General features: G+C 42.6%; 1 protein-coding gene across 5 annotated transcripts; it reads right to left on the bottom strand.

Moving 5' to 3' along the window:
• Window positions 1–205: 205 nt before the first annotated feature.
• GTF3C3 (general transcription factor IIIC subunit 3) lies at window positions 206–23,045 on the bottom strand. 5 transcript variants are annotated; one of them, XM_038142615.1, is made up of 20 exons: window positions 22,914–23,045; window positions 21,931–22,033; window positions 20,637–20,863; window positions 20,352–20,475; window positions 19,667–19,858; window positions 19,243–19,408; window positions 18,559–18,706; window positions 17,402–17,474; window positions 16,309–16,395; window positions 15,166–15,269; window positions 14,403–14,574; window positions 13,772–13,974; window positions 13,104–13,205; window positions 12,073–12,208; window positions 11,173–11,410; window positions 10,622–10,812; window positions 9,868–9,992; window positions 8,489–8,641; window positions 7,444–7,570; window positions 206–227 (listed from the first exon to the last, which is right to left on the bottom strand). In XM_038142615.1, exons 1-19 carry the CDS (start codon window positions 23,010–23,012, stop codon window positions 7,448–7,450), a joined length of 2,766 nt encoding a protein of 921 aa, XP_037998543.1. In that variant the 5' UTR covers window positions 23,013–23,045; the 3' UTR covers window positions 206–227; window positions 7,444–7,447. The 5 variants fall into 5 exon arrangements, 4 of the variants coding, with proteins under 4 accessions (XP_037998543.1, XP_037998542.1, XP_037998541.1 ...); XM_038142614.1 differs by lacking the exon at window positions 206–227 and adding an exon at window positions 6,821–7,356; XM_038142613.1 differs by lacking the exon at window positions 206–227 and having other exon boundaries at window positions 6,821–7,570.
• Window positions 23,046–23,192: the final 147 nt, after the last annotated feature.

Raw genomic sequence — 23,192 nt, 5'->3', positions numbered from 1 at the left:
CAGCCCACCCCAAACATATATTATATCAATAGTATTACCTCAACATATTAGAAGCTTCAGGAAAAGTTGAGCCCATGTGATGGGTCCCTGAATGGTACTTTGATGGTGTCTATACTGCATGCTGATCCTGAGGAAAATCCTCAGCTGGGAATCAGTGGCTCATGGTTCCTGTCCAATGCATGGGAGGAGATGAGTCACACAGAGATGTCCCTCAGAAGCCATATGAGCTGCCAAAAGTGAAAAGGAGATACTAAATCTCTATGATAGACAGCTTAAACACCTTTACTTGAGTCCCCAGAACATCTAATGCTTAGTGGTTGCAGCATTACTACTTGCTGCCTACTTCAGACAGAAAACCTCCCAGTTGCACAGCCATATGTGAAGGCCATACCAGAAGGCTACAAAATCAGTTTCCCTCTCTGCGTGAAACAGAAATTCAGTAACAAAAGGGGCACCATTTTAAAAGCCCCACACCTCAGGTGCACAGCAGAGACAGTGTAACGCAGTATAATTGCTGACCTTTGTATCTGTATTACATGACTGCAAGCCATACGGCTACAAATATAAAACACTAGGCTTGCTTAGGGCCCCAACTGAACGTAGAACGGGTTGGTTCGGAAGGGACATTAAACATCATCTCGTTCCAATCCCCTGCCGTGGGCAGGGTCACCTCCCACTGGACCAGGTTGCTCAGAGCCCCAACCAGCCTGGCCTTGAACGCTCCCAGGGATGGGGCGTCCACAGCCTCTCTGGGCAACCTGTGCCAGGGCCTCATCCTCACCTCAGTGAAGTTTTCTTCTCAGTATTTAATCTAAACTTACTGTGTTCCAGCTTCCAGCCATTCCCTCTTGCATATCATTTAATGTGCAATAAACTAATCAGGTGTGAAAATAACCCTTGGCCTGAAGGCCAGCACGCTCCAGCGGCACAGCTCTCCGGGGAGGTGCGAACCTCCACACGCCGCAAGCCGGAGTTAACCCCCCTCAGAGTGCCGCTGTGAAACGCTGCACTGCCAGCGCCATCGAAGCAGCAGACAGAGGCGAGGCTCATTTCCACAGCCCTGCCGAGGGGCTCCGGGGGCCAGCCCAGGGCTCCCCTCAGCAGCACCGGCGCGCCCCGGCCCCGCAGGGTGCGGCGGCCCCGCGGGGCTCCCTCATGGGGCGCTGCGGGCTGGGGGAGCCCGGTCTCGGGAGGGGATGCAGCGGGCCGGGGATGAAAGAAAACATCACCAGCCCTTCCAGGGAGGGGATTGTCGCACTCTGCTCTGTGCTGGTGTGGCCTCACTTTGACTCCTCTGTCCAGTGTTTAGCGCCACAATATAAAAAAAAAAAAAGGCATTAAGCTGTTAGAGAGCATCCACAGGAGAGGCACACGGATGGTGAAGTGCCCTGAGGGGAAGCCGGATGAGGGGCAGCTGCGGTCACTTGGTCTGTTCAGCCTGGAGAAGAGGAGGCTGAGGGGAGGCCCCACTGCTGTTAAAACTTCCTCGTGAGGGGAATCATGAGGGGCAGGCACTGATCTCTGCTCTGTAGTGACAGTGACAGGACCCGGGGGATGGCCTGAAGCTGTGTCAGCGAGGGATGTTAGAGAAGGGTTCCTCACCCAGAGTGTGGTGGGGCACTGCAACAGGCTCCCCAGGGCAGCTGTCAAAGAACCAAGCCTGACAGAGCTCAAGAACTCTGTGCTCTGGGGCACAGGGTGCAATTCTTGGGGTGTCCTGTGCAGGGCAAAGAGCTGGACTCGATGATCCCTGTGAGCCCCCTCCAACTGAGAACTCACATGCTGTGATTATGTGAGGGGGAAGCCAGCAGGAGCAACGCTCTGTAGTGGCCACCGTAGGCTGTGCCTCAGCCGTCTCTGCTGCAGGTTCCTCAGGAACACACAGAGTAGGTCAGTCTTTCCTCCTTTTCAGCTTCAATCATTTCAGAGAGTCACAGCTGGAAGGGACTTCTGGAGATCATCTAGTCTAATCCTCCCCTCCACCCCTTCCCCAGTAAAGGCAGGGTCACCTGGAGCAAGTTACAGGAGATTTCCACTCAGAGATCCCAGAAACACCTGCTATTCACCCAGCCATCAGCCCTGCGCAGGCCAGGGTAGCAGGAGTGGAAGAAAAAACACGGTGGAAGAACTGTGGAACACTGATGAACCACACGTGTCAGAGAGTGTTGTTCTGGCTACAGACAGAAAAAGAACTGAATCCAAAGAATGCAGGCAGTAAAAGAGGGGGCTTATCACTTCCCTCTTCATTTGCACTTGGCACTTCTTACCCATTTTTGACTTGTTCCCATTCCATTATTTCTCACTAGTCTCACTCACCTAGATCAGGATACTTGACTGGTTCCAGAAAAGTTGAGTAAAAAGTAATACTGTGCTACCAATGCTTTTACCATTTAGTTTTTACAGTGCTGGATGTGATAATCACTTTCATACACTGAAGATCCTAAAAAACACCTGGCTGCAGAAAAGGTCATAAAATCACACTGCTGAAACAAATTCGTTGAAACATCTTTTGAATGTGTGTCATTTGTTAATCAAAGTTTCATTTCTGCAGTAGTTACTCTGTAACGTATTAATATATTTTTTCTGCTTGACACAGAACTCTTTTGTAATCTTCCTTAAAATAAAGAATATGAATCAATAGAGCATTCAGAACATTAAAAATGTCACACTTTTTCTTCGTATTCTTTACTGTCTAAGTTATTTTAATTCTGTCCAGGCCTTCTTATTCTTCTACTTATTTTTTGCTTCTCCATTCCCTGTTATCAAAGGTTTCTTTTGTCTCTCCATTTCTGTTGGCTGTGCTTCTAGGATGGTGGCCTTCTTGTGGCCATCTGGACAATTGTACTAATTCGAGAAGCTACTCCTAAAAATAAGCTGGTCTTGAAGTCATTTTGATTTTTTAAATCTGTTTTACTGTTTAATATAACTGAAAATTTATACCTGAAGCAATTTATATACCCAGAATTTTTTTGGGGGGTTGCTTTTTGCTTTGTTTTCCTGCAAGGTGGTGACTTCTGCTCCTTTTCCCCCAGTGTGCCCAGCAGCAGGTACAACTGGTGCTGGCAGAACTGTCTGTCAGCAAGAATAAATTGACCTGTGACAAAGTACAGGTACCTCCCAGCATCCTATCTGGCACCTCAAAGGGGAAACTTGGTTTTTATTAATCTAGGATAAGGTTGTTTAACCTAAGCTCTTTGGTACATCATCTGGAAGGAAGTGCTTATTTCTTTTCTCTACTTATTTGTGTAGTGACAAATGCATAGTAAGAGAGTTCTGTATCAAAATCATCTTCAGGGCTGCTCATACTGCCTTTGGGAGTTAAGATGCATCTCTAGGATTTGGGATAATTAATTTGCTTAATGCGTGAAAACAGCAGAATGGCTAAGAGCCACCAGGGGGCATTAAAACAAAATAGATGGGTAAAAATTGGTTGAAAGATTGGAAACATATGAAACTCCATGTAATAGAATTTGGGACAGTGGTGAAAAGATTTCCACCTTTCTTCAAACAGCACAGAATGTGTAGTGATTATAAGAGAGCAAGAAAGCTGCATTTATGCAACAGTCCTGATGGTAGTGACAGTAGGAGGTGACCAAGACACTGGACTTAGATTAAAACTAAATTAACTGCTGGACTGAATCTTGGAATTATTTCTATGGAAGGATAAATTAGAAGTGATTTCTGCTTCTCCTGCTATGAGACTCAGAGAAAAAAACCCAGTTGTTCTGGGTAAAGAGACATTGTCACTTCCTTTCTGTGTTCCACTTCAAACAATGCTGTTTTGTTTCTGCACTAAAAGCAAGCTGAGCTATTTTGTCACATCTCTTTTCTTTAAGACTGAAGTGCAAGAGCCGGATAACAAGACATTAATTGAGCATATGCACCAAGTAACCCTTTCAATCTCAGCTATAATTCTCTGGTGAAGAGTGAGGTGCACACACAGCCTTTTCAACTGAGGTGTACACACAGCCTTTTCAACTAAGTGGCATTTATTATACTTTAAAAGAAAAGTTTTGATTTTTTTTTTTCTTAAAGTCACTTCAATTTAGTGGGGTTTGTAGAAAGAGCTTTTTCTCCCCCACAGTCTATTGTTTTTACCAGGATCAAAATATCTCTCTTACCCAACCAAACAGAAGTGTTGTGGCCAAGTAAATTGCCCCCCTGTGCTGCAGTTATGTCACTATATGTGACATCATGCAAAACCACCCACCACACCCCCTGCCCCCAGAATCATTTGTTCTTACATCGTTATATCACAATATCCAAATCATCATAGCTTGCATAGATTACTGTAGTAGTTTGGAGTGAAAACCTAAGGGATTAGATGTTTATAGAGTATGAACCAGCAAGAAGTAAAATTTAAAAAAAAGTAATGAAGTGCACCAGCCTCAGGTCTTACATGCTGCTTTATCAGTCCAAGAATTGTTCTATGATTAGAAAGAGATTCCAAAAGCAAAAGAGTATTTCTATAGCACCTGTCAGGTAAAGTTAGTCTGCCCTCATTCTTTTCAGGAGTCTGTGGCACTCAGCATCTGGTTTCCCCCTTTCCTATGCCTCTGTGTTTTATGCTGTGTTGGAGACCCATGTTAAATTCACACCCCTCTAAGAGAGGGGCAACTCTTTTTCACAGCACAACGAGAGCATCACGGAGCTCCTACTCCTGTGTATAGGAGAAAGATGTGAAGGGTGTGTGGTTCCTGCCCCTCACACATGAACACAGCACACGATCCCTGTTCTCTCTGCAGTTCTAATTACACCACCTTGCCTAGATCACAACTGGCCTAGAAGCAGCAACTCACCAGCGGTTCTCATCTAAGTCTGACAGCTTGCAAAGTCCTGAAAAACCTCGAGCCAAGAAGAGAGCAGCTCCAAAAAAGAGGTAGAAAAAGAAAACAAATTAATTTCAAAGAGGAAAGCAAAGGAAAATTACCTGAATGGTATTTTGCAGGCTGTTATGAGACACTATTTCAGTTTTCTAGACTTTCTTTTGTAGTTCCTTACTCAGGGGTGGAGAGCAGACCTCTTCAAGTTTAGTTTGTTTCCTCCCCTTTTGCCTAAACACATAACGTACTGGAGCAGCAAAGAATATCACAGGTATAGGAGAGCTTCAAGGGACTGTTCTGTACTTAGAAAAGGTGCTTTGTACACACTTCATGCTTGGTTGATGTCCATTAAGCAAACACTGATCTGAAAGCTAACAGCTAATCTACTTTCCTCTGCATTCAGCTCCATGTCAGTGTTTTATCTTCCCTTGTCCATGCCCTCTCTACAGACACCCTTCCGAAAGCCACACTTACCTTCTTTGGGTAGGTTCTTCAGCCTTCTCCATAATTAGTTCTTGTACAGCCATATAATTAACTTTTTAGAGATGTCAGTATTAAACTGCTAAAACTTCATCTCTTCTTCAGTAATGACAAAGATTTCCCAAAGAGTCATCAGCTTCATAAAATAGCGCATCTTCTCCCAGGAGGAAAAGTGAGGAGCCTCCTCCTCATACCTCCCTGGACACCCAGGGCAAAGACCAGGCCTCCAGCTCACCCCTGGAGAGGCTCACGTGAGCTGTGCAGGAAATGAGCTCATCTGACTGGTGATTCCCAGCCCTGGGAGAGCATCACCTGCTGCCAGGAGACTCCCTGCTAGCTCTCAGGTGTGGAAGAATCTGGCACTTTACTTGCTCTGACAGTTAGATAGGTGTGAATTGCTGAGGCCAGCTGCAGATAAAAGGTGCTCACAGGGCACCCATCTGTAGGGAACCTCGGAACTCTTGTTTAAACCCTAACAGCTGATTTGAATTAACTCTGACCTCTCATGGTGTCTTTTTGACTAAGGTTCTTTGCATTATGAGGCTGATAGTAAAATGACTATTTATAACAAAATAATTATTCTTTATTTGTAATCACTGTAAACCATACGCTGTTGATAGGCTACACGTTTGCTTTTATCCCTCTTTCATCAGCTTTAGACTAAGGCCTGGCAGGTGCTATCAAAACAAAGACTGGTTTGCAGAGGGTTCAGGTGAATTTCTGAAGACAGAGTCATGTGCCTGTGGCTGGATGCTGACGTGACTGAGGCAAGGAGGAACTGGCAGGACTGGCTGCCTGTAATGGGAGATGATATCTGGGTCATGAGAGAACATAAGCTTTGGGCTATTTCAGGAGCACAGAAGGAATTCATTAGGTGTGTGATGTTACACCATACTTCATGTTACCTTCATAAGAATCAGGGGAATTTGTTCAACCTATCCTACTGTGGAACAACAGACTAGAGAAAGAGTAGCTAGAGCAGGAGACTTACATCATGATATGCTGAAGATAGTTACAGCATGGACAGTTTTCAAGACCAAAGATCAGTTCATCTTCATCATGGCCTACTCTCCTATGGGGTGTCAGTACAACCTGGCTTCAGGACAGGTGGTGTTGCACTTGCTTCAGCAGAGCTGCTCACCACCTCCTCTGACCCATGGTACTACTGCTTCTGTGGGACCTATGCATGTTATTTGTGATACTTATTTAGTATAGTAGGGAGAAAAGTCTTGCATGCCTCTGGAGCCTAGGGGTAGCCCAAGGACACTCTGGAATTGTCTCCTTGTGTTCCTCCAGAAATTTGGCCCTAAACTGTAATTTATATGATGGGACTGCAGACTAATGCAAGAGCCTCTCTCCCTTGAGGCAAATGGCTGTTCTGAGGACAAAGGGGTGGCTCAGCACAACAGCAAAGCTAAAGCCACCTGAGCCTCGTTAAATTGTGCTGCTTAAAATTAGGTGGGTGCCATTATGGCTTTAGGTTTGTCCTATTCGGTAGGATATATGTTAGCTGAGAATAAGTAAACATCGTTAACCTCAGAATTTTTATTAACAAGTTCACAGAAAGAACAAAAGTTACACTGATTTCAGTAAAACAAAGATCAATCCCTTTCAAATACAAAAACTGCTAGGATTATGAACTCCTAGAAAACTCTGAATATTTTACAGCTCTTGAAATACTGAATTCCTCATCCTCTAGGATGGTTCCACATTATTGTAATTTAATGCTGCACATTAAAATACCCTCATCACCAGTGAGTGTGGCTTCTTCAGCAACCTCAATGGTAATTAGCTGAAATACTGCACATTTTCCCCTGCCAAAAGCCCTCAGAAAATCACACTGGGCCTTGGTTTTCACTGTTTAATTCTATATACAAGACTGAATATATTTAGAGAGCAGTGCACCAAAGGAGAAGAGCTAACAGCAGCCACTTGCGAGCACGTCAGGGGTGTGCTCAGGATGGCCAGGTCCCACCCACACGTGATACAGTGCCAATGGCAGAAGCAGAAGTCCACAAAGCCACAACACAGCACCAGCCACATCTCTGACCCTCTGTAGAAAAAGCTGTAATTAGAACCAGCTTTCCCAGCACTGCATAATGCAAAGTTCAATCCAAAGGGTATATATTCCTGCACAAACCTCATCACACAACTGCATAGGTATACAGCATCTTCTGAGCCATTCTGGTGTTCCCACTGCTCTGGTAAATGAGTGACAAGTTAAAGGCAGTATCTCTTCTCAAGTCTGTTTGATCTGTTTCTATTCCCTGTAAAAATAATTAGTTAAAAAAAGCTATCAATACACAAAAATAGTATAAAAAAGAAACATCAGTAGCCATTACAGTGGAATCAAATTACACATTCATAGCCAATAAAGGCTTTCAGCTGTATGGAAACAGAACAAGTATTCCTTGTGCTCTCTCTCTTTAAGGAGTTTCCACATCATGTTATTAATCACCAAAGTTATAAAATTTCACACTCAAAACATTAGCTCTAAATTAAATAGCCAACTTATAAACCAGCAAAGTACTACCTTAATTTGTCTTTGTATGTTAAGTATTTGTTTCTCCAACCAGAATGTGAATATTGCCTACATTTTTACAGGGTCAGAGACTGCTGCTCTGAACTCCCAGAGCTGACTAACATCCTCAGCTCTTACTTTACCAACACTGCCCATTTTCTAAACACCCTTGCCGTGTTTCTACCTACCCATTCCACAGACCAGTCTTGTAAATGTATGACACATTAATTAGGATCCAATACAGATCAATTAGAATTAAACTAGGGCTCAGATGCAATTAGGCATTCCCAATACTGGTCCATTTTGCTCCAGCATGCTGTTTTATAGCATGGGTGAGTATACAGAACTTCCAGTTACAATTCATTGCATGTAATACATAGAAAGACCAGCTACTTAAACAGCAAAAGTTGTTTAGCAATCCTTTTTGCTGTTGCTTCAGCCTATGAGTAAATCCTTCAAAATCCATACATCTTTGAACTTAACATATGCTTAAATACATTATCAGGTGACAATCAGATTTGGTCTTCCAATGACAAGGAATTAAAATAGAAATTGAAGGAGGCACAACTACAGAGATTTTATGTGCGTATTTTAACTATGACTAAGGAATTCTTCACATTTTCCTGACTTTATTCTTTGTCCATAACTTACAAAGTTACAGTACCTCTAAGGTGAGGGGAGGAAGTTCAAGTACTCTTTGGTAATAGTGGATTGCCAGGTGCAGCAGTCCCAGCTGGTGCAGGCCACGGCCCAGGTTGTAGAAGGACTCCTGGCATGGTCCACGCAGGTCCAGGTAGCGGTGAAGGAAGGAGAATCCCTGTAAGAGAAATTGAGCACACAAATCTTTCTCCCCTCCTTTGTTACCTTTTATTTTATTTTGTTACCCTTTTGGAGTGTGATGATTCTGTTGTAAACAGAGGACCTTCTTTCTAGAGACCATGTTGGTAATCAGAGAAGGTACTTCCTTCAATATGAGGAATTAGTTCAGACACAAGCAGCTAATGATCATAATTTAGGTCACCAGTAGGTCACTGTGGTTAAATTGCTAATTAACTACCATAGCAGCAAGAAATGATGTAAAATCACTGAGTATAGTAAGCAGGAAATGAGAAGAGAGAGAGCAGGGAACTGTATTGCCAGGGGGTAATATAAATAGGACATTGTTCAAGAACGTATAAAAAGAAAACAGGGCAGTTCCTGTAAAAAAGGCAGGCTGGTTACAGAAGAAAAAGTGGATTAAAGTATTAAAATTAGGTCAAAGTTTGCAAGTTCAAAATGTCTTGAAATTGGACACTGTCATAACTGGTTTTGTGTTACAGTAGGTGGGGACCTGTACCTTTTGTCAAGATCAGTGCAAGCTACAGTCTTCCAGCAATTTCAGAAGTCACAAGAGCTCAGGATCCTCACCATATTGTGCTGACTGAGCTCAGCAGCTACAGGAATTAAAAGGTATTTCAAGTTAATGAAAATACTTGGTGTAAAGTAGAGGAAATTACTTTCAAGATTCTGTTTGGGACTACTCAGTCTGTGGTTTGTAACTGGATCTTGCAGATGAAAAGGAAAATGCGAACAATGAAGCTGAAAATTTGAAGGTAGCTAAACTGGAGCTCACAAGATCTTTACAAAGAGAGTGTGTAGAGGCACCTAAAAGGGGAAAAGGAAGATGGGTGGGGGGAAAAACCCCTTTCCAAGTCTGTACAATTTGCCTCGAGAATGCAGTTTATGAGACATATCTATGAAGAGCACGTGGCATAGATTCCACTCTACAGCAATGCAGGCCAAAAAAAATTTGAAAGAAAATAGTAATATTTTCACAAACAGCTGGCAGCTGTTAACATCAAGGTACCTTTACCCATAAGGAGAGGATATTCAGATGGTGTAACTATAGCTCAAAAGCACATTCATCTGGGCTCATGTTCTACCACTTCAGAAATGTCATCCTAATTATGAAAAATTATTTAAACAGAGTGTGTTGTAGCCATAACCATCTACAAGGTACAAAGCCAGGAAACGCTGTGGGTAACAAGAATCATGCTGCCTCACCTGTACTAGAAGAGCATGCCTTTTTAGCACATATTTCTGAGAGGCCATGTGGATGAAAGTCAGGCCAATACAAAGACTGTACAAAGGCTCGTCTGGGTTTGCACGGAAGGCTTGCACATACTGACCTAAAAGCAAATAAATGAATAAAGACGTTGGTTGTGAAAAGCATTCCTTAAGAAGTTACAAACAAGAAAGAAAATATTTGAATTAGAAGTGTGAACTAAGAAAAGAAGCAGTTTAATGTACCTACATTAAAATACACAGGAAAAAACAGGGAGGAAAATTGTGTATTTTCAGCACCCACTGGATTCTGAAGGAAGAATGCAGACTGTGATGTAAAAAAGGAAGCAGAAAACGATCAGACACAGAAGGCAAACAAGGTCCTTGCTGGAATTTAAATGTGACATTTGGAGGACTTGACTGAAAGCAGCAGGTTTACTTTGAAGGCCTGCTTAAAGCATGCAACCAGCTGTATTTGCTGTTTAAATTGTGCTGGTTCTGTCATTATTATCATCATTAGCCTCCAATTATCTTTGCAAGTTAGTTATATTTGCAATGTGTGCTCAACTTGAAACGTGCCAGCTTAATTTTTATTAGCAAAACTCTTCAGCAGTGCTCTGATTTGTGTACAGAATAATTAAAACACCAGACTAGCATTGTGAACCTATAATTTTCTGATGAAAAAAAAAATCTTTCCCTTTATATAAACTTTCACTTGTTCTATTTGTTGATGTTAGAACATGAAAGATATTACCAAGAGCATGCTTGAAACTGCCAGACACGAAGGCATTGTGCCCATTGAGGACACACAGCACGTGATTGTCAGGATTTTTCAGCATCAGGCGGAGACAAAAGCGATGGTGACGGACATCCTGAGACTGCATAGTGACCTGATTGAAGATGTTCCACAGCTGGGGCTTATTGACATTTTCCATGACCATGATTCTACAGAATGAGACATGTGCAAGAAATTAGTAAATGCTATGTAGTATATACTGTCTCTTCAATAAAATCTCAGCAGTTCAGGGAAGATAATAAAGAACAGAAACTCAAAGAGAAGGTCAGTGACTGAGGCAAAAATGAGAGTGAAAAACAGAACCAATAGTTGTAGCCAAATCAACCAACCTATTGCATTGTGCATTTTTGGAATCTGAGGCTATTGGAAAGCCCCTTAGCAGCCTTCTCTCATTTAACCAAGGCTGGAAAGCATCAGCCTGCCTACTTCAGCAGTATCATCAGCAGTGTGACTACAGCCTCAGTGGAGGCAAGTACAGCACAGACTGCGCTGCCTTCTCTGCAGCCCACCTGATATAATTGTAAGCTTTTCTGAAGTTCTTGTCGAGAATTGCAGCAGAGAGCCCAAAGTACTCCAGCTCCTTGCGCTTTTGTCTGTCCTCGTAGAATGAGTAATATTCCAGTGAGGAATCCACAAGTAGCTCTGCCTCCTTGTACCGGGAGAGGTCACACAAGGCATATATAGCCTTCAGGAGGAGGTTCCACCAGTCATCTTTTGTCAGAACGCTTGTGAGGACAGCAAAAATTGCTAAAAATGTTGGAGCCAGAAGGTTGAGAAAAATTAGAACAAGAAAGATAATTTTTTACAAAATAGAGGCATACATCAAACTGATACATTCAAAGATGTTGTAGCACTAACAGCTAATAGGAAGTATTTACTTTTTCTCAGTTTAAAGGCAGTTCATAAAACACCAGCAAAAAACACTCTCAAAGTGGGAACAAAGAGCAAGAGATACACCCAGTTCAAGCTGTAGACATACTACATGAATGCAATGAAGTTCCTCTCCCTAATTTATCAAGCAGTGCTTAAGAGCATGTGGCCTGGCTCAACCAAGCCTGGGCCAGCTAAAAAAAAATCACACCACTTTTACAATGTATTTGTATTACATTCTAGATTTGCAGGTATGATATTTCCCATGAGGTGAATATTGGCCCATAAGATCCCTAGAGGCCCTTCTTAATCTGAATTATTCTGTAATTTCTCTGAATGGGGACTGTTTCCTTAAGATATATTATCTTGAGTTTTGCTGCCTTCTTTGCCCTAGAAATAAAGCAATGTTAACATGAACTGCATGGATTTAGCATACAAAATAGGAGCACTTTTATAATTTTTCAGAACTATGGAGTTCACCTTGTTGCTTTGTTTTTAATAAAAAATCTGTTTGTTAATGAAACAATCCGATTTGTTACCTTTAGCATCGCAATTTGCTGTCTCTTGGTCATCATTGTCAGAAATTTTATCCCTTGACACCTTAATAAGATAGAGGTGTCTCTCTCCAGATTTGGAACTAGATATCAAACACACCTGAGCTCTGCTCATTGCTACCTAGAAACAAATTTGAGGGCAGCATTTCAGATTACAATGTAACATTCTATGACAAAGGCAGCTTTATGGCAATCCATCTGGCTCACCTTGCATCCCAAAACAGTCTGTGACACCACCATAGAGCAAGGTCATCAGAGAGAACATTCCCAACAGGAATATCCTCCCTGCATTGCCTCGTGCTCCAGCACAAACTGGGCTAAGCAGAAGTGAGACACAAATTCTTCAAGCTACCTAAAAAGACTTCTCCTGGGATAGGAACATCCCTGGGTTTATTGAAATCAAGACTCTTTGCATAGAAGTACAACAATGCCTTTCTCTATCAGTTTCAGAAGTTTGTGCACAGTCAGCTCTTAAACCAGTATTATACAATAGTCAAGGTGCTGAGCAGATGGATAAAATGGAGGTCTAAATATTCCTTTAACTCACTCCCTATATATAAATAAACAAAAATTAATTAACACAAAACCACCACCACTGTATTTACTGGCTAAACAAAATCTCATTTAGTCCTTTTATCACAAGAAAATAATAAAGAAAGAAATAAAAAATAAAATTGTTGAAATAGAAGCCAGTATCAACACCTCAAAAAAGCTGTGTGCTCAGTGTTAAAAAGGCAAGAAGCAGCTTTAGAATTCAGTGGGTTGTAAGCACACTGAGAACAGCGAGCTGAAGTCACTGTATCAATAGTTATACACACAAACAGTCCTCTGTTCTGAGCACCACAGGCAGGAACACCAGTATTGCAGGCTACCTGCAAGATTACTACCTAACAAAATTATGAAACCACTCACATATAAAAGCCCACTAGCTTTCCTCCCGAGTTCATTTGTGGTTTGTCTTGACCCAAGTCACAGCTGCCCAATTTCTTAAAGTACAGCTGGAGAGACTGGCTTACCTTCAGCAGCATTGCCAGCATTGTGAGCAAGGTGTCAATGTAACCATACATTTTGCCTTGGGAATACAACAGTGTCGAGCGATGCAGGAGTAGCTTTAATTCCTGGACAACAGTGAACACCATTACTCAACCTCTTGCACAGAGAGAGATTATAAAACAAACCATTTTGACTTGGTACAGTACTAACAAGATTGTAAAAGCTTCCAGAAAGCTGTAAGAATCGGCAACAGCAGGTAAGCTCTCCCTAAACTGCTCTCAGGAGTTACTGTTCCAAATTCTCCCATTTCAGAGACATCTGGCATGACTCTTACCTATGCTGAGGGTGCTTCTAGAGAGGGGATTCAGAACCTCTGCTTACAATCAACAGAGGCCAAACCGTGTAGCTCACACGTAGCAACTGCTGATCAACTTGATGTAGAGTCACAATTGGCTCTCAGTGGCCAAAAGCTTGAAGTTATCAGGTGGGACTGGGGAAATGCTGAGAGAACGGTCTGGGAGAAAGTCAGGAGGACGCGTCCCTGACACCGTAATGGATCAGTCACTGTGCTCTGCAAGCTCCCCATGAGGAGGAAAGTCTAAATCCCCGGTCCTGTGCAGGCATCTTGGACTAGTAGCACAGGTTGGCAGAATAATACATCCTAAATGGAAGCACAGAACACTTTACCCACCTGCTGCGCAGCGTTAGCATCCTGAGCCAGAGTATCTGGGTCATACATTGGCTCCAGAGCCTCCAGAGCTTTCTCAGGCCGGCCCAGCTGCTGCTGAAGTGTTGAAAGGGAGATTCTTGCATCAAGATGCAATGGAGCAAGATCAACAACTTTGGCATAGCTCTCTGCAGCACGCTCCATGTGTCCCAAAGCCTTCAAGCACTCTAGAAGTACCAAATGCAATACAAGACACTTAAATGACAGAAAAAGAAGATTTCAAAGTTTGCAAATAAATTAACATACCTTCTTAGTAAAATCACCCCAAACGTGTATTTTTAAGTGGTAATATTCAGATATATGCACTGATGCATCACTTCAAACATCAGCAGCTGGCACAGGATGAAATGTAGAATAGATACTGCTTCACTTACATGAACATAAAGTACTTTTAGCTGATGTAAATTTCAGTGTACATGAAGAACAAAAATTGCTTGACAGAGTCGTCATGATAAGCTTCATTCTGCAAACACCAATTCTCATTCAAGCAGTTAATCTAAAATTCCTGTGATCTTGGATAAAGGTCCCAGGAAATGCTCAGCATTGCACTATCATCTCTCAGTCCCCCGTGTTCAGCAGTCCTGCCTCCTCTCACCTGCGTGCCGAAGCCACACAACAGCCAGGTTGTATCGCTCCGAGCAGACGAGGGAACTCAGGAGAGGCAGGGCTGAGTTGTATTCTCCAACATCCAGAAAAGCCTCTGCGACATCCAAATACAAGTCGCCCATATCTTCTGGATTTTGTTCCACCAGAGTAGTCAAAAGAGGCTTTAAGAAAAAACACACAAACACTTAAAACACAAATAATCAATTTCTTTAAGGCATGCTTATTGGAAGCTTGCATTTTTATCCTACGGTTTTTATTCTATTTGCATTCTGAACTATACTTCCTTTAATTAAATGTTAGTTTAGAAGTAAAAAATAAAAGATCTGAAATTCAACATTCTTGAAGAAGCCTCCTTTTTCTACTCTAGATATTTCACACATCCAGTGGGTTAAAGTGTCCATCAGTGAGGAGTCTCCTTTTTGAAAGAACAGTCTTCAGATTTAGTATGGTTTTAAAACAAAGTGAAAACATGTTCCTTGATGTTCACAGCTTTGCAATATGGTCCTGGGCCTGTCACAGCACACAGGCTGTGACTTACTGTGCTTTAGTAATACCTACACTGGCATAATTTCTAAGGGCAAAGATATTATTTCTGATATTACAGGCCTGAGGTTTCTCTCCTGGAGTGGGAGAGAAACAAAAAGAATCTCCACAGCTCCCTCAACCACCTCAGTCTATGAACACAGGAACAATTACTTGCTTTTGTGATTTTTAGAACATTACCCCCACCTTGTAAGTTGGTTTACACTTACACTGAGTGGCTCCAGGATGTTCAAGTGAATCAAGCACACCATCAGCTTGACCGTGATGTCTATGGGAACACCCTCAGGTATGCAGCAGCTGACCTTCTCCACAGCTGGGACAAGATAAAAAATTTCCTTCTGAACTCAGAGGCTTCGAAGAAGCACTTCTCAAGCACTACATCCCCTCCAGGCCATGCTCAAGAACTGAGAAAATATTCTTATCAGCTCTAGCAAGTGTTTGTCTACCTTTCTTTTCCTCCTCAGTTATCTTTTCCAAGAGCTGGAGCAACGGCTTCCTGCTGTCTCTGAGACTAATAATTCCATGTGAGGTACCAAGTGCTGTCAGTCTGCATCGACTCCAACAGCAGGGTTCCACAGCATGTGCTTAGATCCTTTGCCTACTTAAGGATCCTTGCCTGCTTTATTGCTCAATAAAGCTTTCCTTCAACAATTTATGCACCTGTACCCTCTTCTCCTTTTTTTTTGAAGGAAATGCCCCATATCAAGGTGGTTCTTGTTCTTGCTAAGTGAAGTCCTGTGTAGCAGGCACTGCCTGAACACGTTGTTAAACAGGGTTAACTACAGAACTTCACACAACAGGTAGGCTGAATGCAACCTGATCAGAATGCAAACATGAGGCACAGTAGCTACCCATGACAATACCAGCAAATGAGAGGTCACACAGTAAAATTCCATTATCATAGGTCCTTCACATACAGTCATGGCACATCCTTAACTCCTGGTTAAGTTCTCCTTCACTTCAGTGCCTGCACCAGACATTCAGTGCTAAAACCTGAGAAAACTGTGATTTCCACCTAAGGTTTCCTTTTTACCTCCTACATCCACATCCCTTTACTGCAAATCACAACATGCAGACTAATTCATCATTCTTTGAACACTGCAATACCCAGCACAAGGGTAACTATTCCCCTACTGATATATTTTTACAAAATGACAACTGTCTGTCTGGGTTAGAGGGAAGTTCTGAGAAAGGGAAAGAAGAAAAGTACAGAAGAATTCTTTTCTGGATGAAGCCCTGTTTCTGTGCTGTTCGAAATCTCCAGATGTTACATGATTGCAAGCTGGTTCCTAACCATATTATCAGTTCATAGACTTTTCTGAATTAAAAAAAAAAAAAAAAAAATTACTTACCTGGCGCACTGGATTCAGCAACTGGCTGACTCTGGTCATCAGTCACTGCCTCCTGCCTTTCCTGAGTCTCTACTGCTGCACCTGTATCTTTTTTAAAAGATTATCAGATTAACCAGCAGTTACTTGCCTTTGAATCCATAATTGATTGGCAGCTTACTCTGAAAAGTGGACTGGGTTTCTCTTGTTTTGGTTTGGAGCTTTTTTGTGTTGTATTGTTTTGTTTTCTAAGGCCAGTCATAAAAGTTACAAAAGTTACAAAGCAACAGAGAGTGGAGAACCCAGCTCTATTTTAGAAGCCTTCTCTCAACCAATGGCACACAGGAGGTAACTTGGAAAACATTGTGTTCTAATTCCTAGACTCATTATAGTTTTATTTCTTATAAATTATCTGCTGAAAGTCTCCATCAGGACAGTTGTTCATAAACCAACTGTATTTTTACCTGGTCAATCAGAGCAAAGAGCCAACAGAAATATACCTGTATTGGGCTTGGATCAGATTGCTGAGACAACCACTTTAATCACAAAACAGACTGGCTCCTTATGGAGTTGGTGTGCTGTGTTCATTCTACAGCCTAAATAAATATTTTCAGATGAAATGACTTTGATAAAGCAGGTTTCTCAAAGACAACCTGCTTCATTAAACTATAAACTAGTATGCCTAGATTTCTGTTAGGTGGTTAGTAACAGATGCAGGATGTATAAAGAACATTACTCTTAGGTCAAAGGTTGATATTCTTGAGCACAGCTGCCACTAAGCTTATCTTTTTTTCTTTTTTTAAGAAGTTATTTAGCTGTTAGAAATAGCTGGTCTGATGTAAACACTCAGAGGAATGTTTGGAACTTTAAAAGCCCTCCAGTTGCCTGGAGAGCAGTCCTTGTGTTCAATGAGTCAGCAGGGCTATGGGGACACCACAGTAACTTCTTATAGCAGGCTGAGGTCATACCATGTAACTCACTAAGAGCACCCACAGATTTCAAGAGAGAAAAGCTTGTCAACAGTGCAGCAAAATATACCCAGGAGTTGAAAAGGTAAAGGAAAGACGTCATATCACATGAACAGCAGGGTCACAGTAACCACTTGACAGCTACTTACCCTTTTTCTCCTCAGTTGCACTTCTTTCTCGTGCTTTTTTTTCAAGTACAATTCCCGTAAAATCTGTAATAACCTAAAACAGAAAAGTAACTTGGATAATTTCAAAGATTTAAAGCACAAATGGAGCAACCAGCCTATGTAACAGTTTTAGACATCACAGAAGTTATCAGAAGTAAAGCTGCATTCATCTACCCAAGCAGAACCTTCAAAGAGAAACAGGGAAATGGCTCTGTGACTTCAGTTCTACCGTATTAATAAATCCAGTAGCTAAATGCTATGTACATAAAATTGACTGACTGACATTTAAGGAGGGAAGAAGTACAAAAAAGGGTCAGAGGAATTGTTTGCAGGCTCATGATACTGTGTTCTGACATAGAGCTGAATAAAATCTAAAGAAAGGAAAAAAAAAAAACCCAAGTAATTTAATATCAACAAGTAAGAATATTCACAAGAAGTCCCAATTTACAGTGTCTTTTCAATCAATCTCGGAAAGTATAACAATGGCCAAACACCAACATCTTCCCTCTCAAACCCAGGCCAAGTCAAGTTGGAAATATGCCTCAAAAGTGAGAGTTAACAAATTTGGACCAGATAAGCAACATTCTCTAATTCCTGATGCCTTAGAGTTAAGATGTATTGTCTTTGTGGAATGTATGCTTAGTGCTTAATGCATAAATTATTAGCTGCAACATAAATCTGCCAGAAAAGTCACAACAATCTGCATTTGAATCATCAGAGCATTCAGTGTCATGATTTTAACCTTCCACTCAGAGAATGACCTCTGCTGGTATTACTCACAAAACTAGCCTGAAGGTTTTCTCTGCCTACTAAGATTATGGTCACTACAGAGAAGGAGAGGAAGGACCCCAGAATTTTAAACCTTGAACAATGTACAAATCTATCAGCCCTCAATTAATTCAATCCAACCATTCAATGTACAAATCTATCAGCCCTCAATTAATTCAATCCAACCATTAATTTACATGCTAATTACTACCCAACTAATAATAAGCAGTCTGTTTCTGATGAGCTCTATTTTTACAGAAGCAGGACACCATTTTAGCACCTCAGGAACATAAATTATGAACATAAACCATCCACTGTGGCAGGCAAAGAGGTGCTGAAAATGCCACCCAAATGCACGGAGCTGTCCATACCGCAAGAGCTTTGTCATACTGTTTGGAGGAGATGTACAGTTCAGCTGCAATGTTAACATCCTCCATGGACACAAGGCTCTGGTGCTTGGTAAAGGCCTCTTCCACTATCTCAATAGCAGAGGTCACATCATTGGCTTCGTAGTAACTCCTATAAAATACAGACACAAGGTATCAGGTAATTCACATAACTGACAATGTATACTTTGAACCAACGTGAAAGGATTTTCATATTTCTCTGATTTTTACTTATTAGCGAAGATTTTCATTAGCAAGTGGATGCTATAAAAGACAGTAAGAAAGGGGATGTTTTTCCTTTCCTTACAACTGTTGAAAACTTTTATGTATTTCAAATAATTAACTTTTTTTTTTTCTCCCCTGTTTGCAAGGACATTACTGGAGTTTTCATCACAGTCTCCTCCAATAAAGTCAGGCATCAATCATGTCCCACATCAACCCGTTTTAAGAAATCTTCACTAATAACATTGTTACAATACACATCCTTGTATTTTTTGGTACATTTCCCAAACACGAAAATCAAAAGAGCTTAAACTGTTTTGTAAAAGCCAGTAACAGCTTTCCACAAGAAAGCAGTTCACAGGTAAAAACTACTGTGTGAGAGCTACACCCTTAAACCACAAGGCTCCCGTGGCAAAGCAAACGCCAGTGTCTGCAAGCCCAGCTCACTTGGCCATGTCTCGGGCCAGCTGCATGAAGCGCTCCCCGTCGGAGGGAGCCAGGAGGTTCAGGATGCGCCGGTAGCCGTCCATGGCCATCTTCTGCTCGCCCAGCTGCTCGTACAGGCTGGACCTCTCCCACAGGTAGCGCACGTTGCTCGGGTCGTACTTCAGAGCTGCAGGAAGAAGCAGCAGCATAACAGGAGTTTAGGAGTGGATTTCACACTCATTTCCTTGATTCGTGTTAATGGACGTGCACAGGGTTTTTGCAAGGACAACCAATATTACAGATTCATTAATCTTTGATCAAAGTCCAGACAGAGGTACCACAACCTTAGCACCCTGAAGCAAACTGAACTAGAAAGAAGAAAACAAAACGATTGCCGTTAGCACATAGCATTAATTTTAAATTATTAAAATCTCTGCTACACTACCTTTTGTGTAGCAGAAAACAGCCTGCTTAATATTGTCCTGCTCCAGTGACATTTCTGCCAGTCTAACCCACTCCTCAGTGTTGCTAGGATTTAAGTGAGCTGCAATCAGTCCAAACTGTAATGATTTCTCCATATCACCCTGGTCTTCATAGATCATGGCAAGAGTGGAAAATGGCTCGTGAGCAAGAGGAGCTGTGAAAATACAAAAAGAAGGACTAAGATTTATTGTTTAAAATCTACACTGGAAACAAATAACTTGCCTTTCTCAAAGAACAGGTATCAGAATTGTATGAAACATGTGCTGTTCAAATTCAGGAAAAACTTGCAGACAAGTTTCTGATTCCTGTCTGTGAATTATTAAACAGGCTGACTGAATCTAACAACAACCATTTATAGTATTATTCCATACTGTAAGGCATGCTGATGCTTATACCTTGTGTCTACAACGACAGTAAAAGCAAACTGTGTAAAGCTAAGCCAAGGCCTGGGCCTCTGCAGAATTGGTTTCTTTTCATAAGCAAAAAAATAAAGGAACTGCACCACATATTCTTAATTCTGCTCCTTATACCGTGACTTTGCTTGTACTGTTTATTTTCATCTTCAGTGAAGCCACACTGAATCCTCCTCCTGCACATGGAAGGTTCACCCCATCCTTAAAGCCCAAAGGTTGCCCATTCTCCCATACCTTGTCGAATAATCTCCATGCACATCAGAATGGCCTCCTCACGCTCTCCTCGAGCAAATCTGATGTTGGCCTCTCCCATCAGACCCCTCAAGGCACGGGGAAGTTTGCTGCGAGGTCTTTTCTCCTAAATGGCAAGCATAAGGAACACCAGCATAAGCAGGATTATCCTACATGGAACAATTTTCAGGCAAATTTCTCAGTAAGCAGCTAAAAGTCACACAAAGTGGCATTCCTGCACCATGGTCAGGGGACACACGAAAGTTATATGAAAGTTTAAACACTTGCTTTCATCATTTTCTTGGTCTCTCGATTAAGAACCATCTCCAAAACAAAAACATCTCCAGCTGTAGGCTGCTCTGTAGTTTCTTCTTCCTCCTCTGCTTCTCCTTCTTCTCCTTCTTCTTCTTCTTCCTCTTCCTCCTCCTCCTCTTCATCCTCCTCCTCTTCATTTTCCCCAAGCATGGATGCAAAGACCCGGTGGACAGATTTACTGACCCCATCTGCTGTTTCTCCTGGTTGAGAAAGAAGTAAAATAGGTTTATGATATAATGAGGAGAACACGCTGCTTCCCTGGACAAGTGCAGAGAAAACAGCAGCCCACTTGAAGCAGCTATTCTGTAAGAGTGCTGCCTGCAGAAATGCAGAAAAACTATTGACAGCCTCTTTGGTTTTAAAGCTCTGCATTATTCATCACCAATGCTTGGTATGGTCCAGCCTGGAACATCTTTTGGATATCTGAAATGAAAGCAGGGAGGAACACAGAATGAAGCCACAGCTTAATCAACATTTTTCTCAGTCCAGAAGAAGATGAAGCAATTTTGAAGCACTGGGCTGGCTGGCTGCAATCAGCTTTTCAGCTGAAGAGGTTGAAGTGAGCAGAGAATTCTACTACACCGCAATCCAGCAACCAATTTTTCAAAGCAATTGAAAACAAGATCTTGTTCCATTCCCTCCACAACAACAAGTACCTTTTAACATGTATAAATACAAAATCCAGATTATTTGCATTTCTCTGGAAAAAGAATGGAATTCTTTAAAATAAGTAAGAAAATCATGCTAAGCACTCTGAATAAATACACTTAAGGCATAGTTTTTAAGAATTTCCTATTTTTTATTTACAGCTTCTCATTATGAAGTGAACCCAGGGTTATACCCGACCACAGCTCTATATACAAAACTCCAAATATGTAGGGTTCAAAGGTTCAAGCTGGGGGACTGGACACCTGAATATTTGATTTAAAAATAACCACAGTATCAAGCTGGGACTGAAAAACAAATTTATCATGTATTGCCTATATAGGAGAGGACTTGGGGATCACACCTGGGTTTATGGTTATTTTTTTCAACTTGGATAAGTTTGGTTACTTTTATTCTGACTTGGGTATTAAGCATCTAAACATATCTTCCCCTGCCCCCATCTGAAAAAACCCACAATTATTAATTTAATGTCCCTTCTATTTCAGTCCCTTCAGAGACCAGAAGAGGAAAAATGGAGCCAGGTTTTTATGAAGTCAGTTATTGAAGAGCAAATGCTTCCAGTGCCTTTTTAAATAGGAATGATTACGTTAGAAACACCAACCATCAGTTTCATCCTGACTTCGGGATTTTCCAGATGCTTTTCTGGATGAAGACGGAGCCTCTACATCTTCCTCATTTTCCTCAGCAGACGCATTTTCACCATCCTACACACACCAAAAATACAAATCATTACCTTTATAGAATTACCCATTTTTATTTCCCCATATATTTACAGTTACCATTTGGCTTTCCAGCCTCTGCACTGCCAGTGAAACAGGTGGGATAAGCACTGCATTTTTAAGCGTATAAAACCCAGCATTCCTTGCTGTCAGGACATTTATACTTGTATCAATGTGGGGAGACTCAGCTGGTGACTGTTCACTCTACCTGTGACTGAAGAGACCAGTCCATTGATTATTGGGCATGACAGTGAGGTGGGATGACATGGTATTAGAAAAAATAGTTCTGTGTGACAAATCTTCCCAGAAGCCTGTCAATATCTAAGCAGCACTCATTAATCCGGTAAGAATGCTGCCCCAGGGTAACACTTATCCTTCCATGACAGCTGAGCTCTGCTGAAGCTGCTCTCTGAAGACCAAGAAACGCAGAAATTCAGGAGCACGTTGACACAAATACAGCAAAGTTTAAAAGAACTGCCACACTCCGACAAATGATGCGTGTTTTCTTTTAATCACACCGCCCACGGGCGTCGGACACAACGTGTCTCCCAATATTTACTGCTGCCAAGAAGTCAAACGAGGAGCCGCGCTGGCTCTCTCCCTCATATGCTGCTGGGGGAGCTGGAGCAGCACAATCTGCATGAGTTTATACCCGAACCAGCTCCTTGCCCCGACCCAAAGCACCGATTTCCCGCACCCCCCGCCCGCGCAGCCGCCACCCCGCCGCGACCTCCCGCAGGTGTGGACACGGGCGCTCGCAGCTGCGGAGCGCAGGAGCCGAGAGCCCGAGCCCCCACACACCGAGCGCGGGCCGGGCGCTGCCAGGGGCTGGCAGCAGGGGGGCGGCCAAGCGGGGCAGGCTCACCTTCTCGCGGCTCTTGCGCTCCTCGCGGCGCTGCTCGAACTCCTCGAAGGAGATCTTCCCCTCCAGGTACTCGATCAGCTCCGGGCTGAAGCCCGACATGGCTCCGCCGCGGCCCGGGGGAACCCCGCGACGGAGGCACCGCGTCCGTCCCGCTATGGCGCCCGCCGCAGCCGCGCCCGCCCGCGCGAGTTCCGGGCGGCGGCGCCGCGCTGAGGGGCCTGAGGGCCGGGCGGGAGCGAAGGGCGGGCACCGAGCGAGGGGCCGGGGCACGGCGGCCTC

This window comes from Motacilla alba, chromosome 7, assembly GCF_015832195.1.
Source record: "Motacilla alba alba isolate MOTALB_02 chromosome 7, Motacilla_alba_V1.0_pri, whole genome shotgun sequence".
Lineage (NCBI taxonomy): Eukaryota > Metazoa > Chordata > Aves > Passeriformes > Motacillidae > Motacilla > Motacilla alba.
Note: the sequence above shows the minus strand (reverse complement) of the source record. Positions and strands in the feature narration are given on the sequence as shown.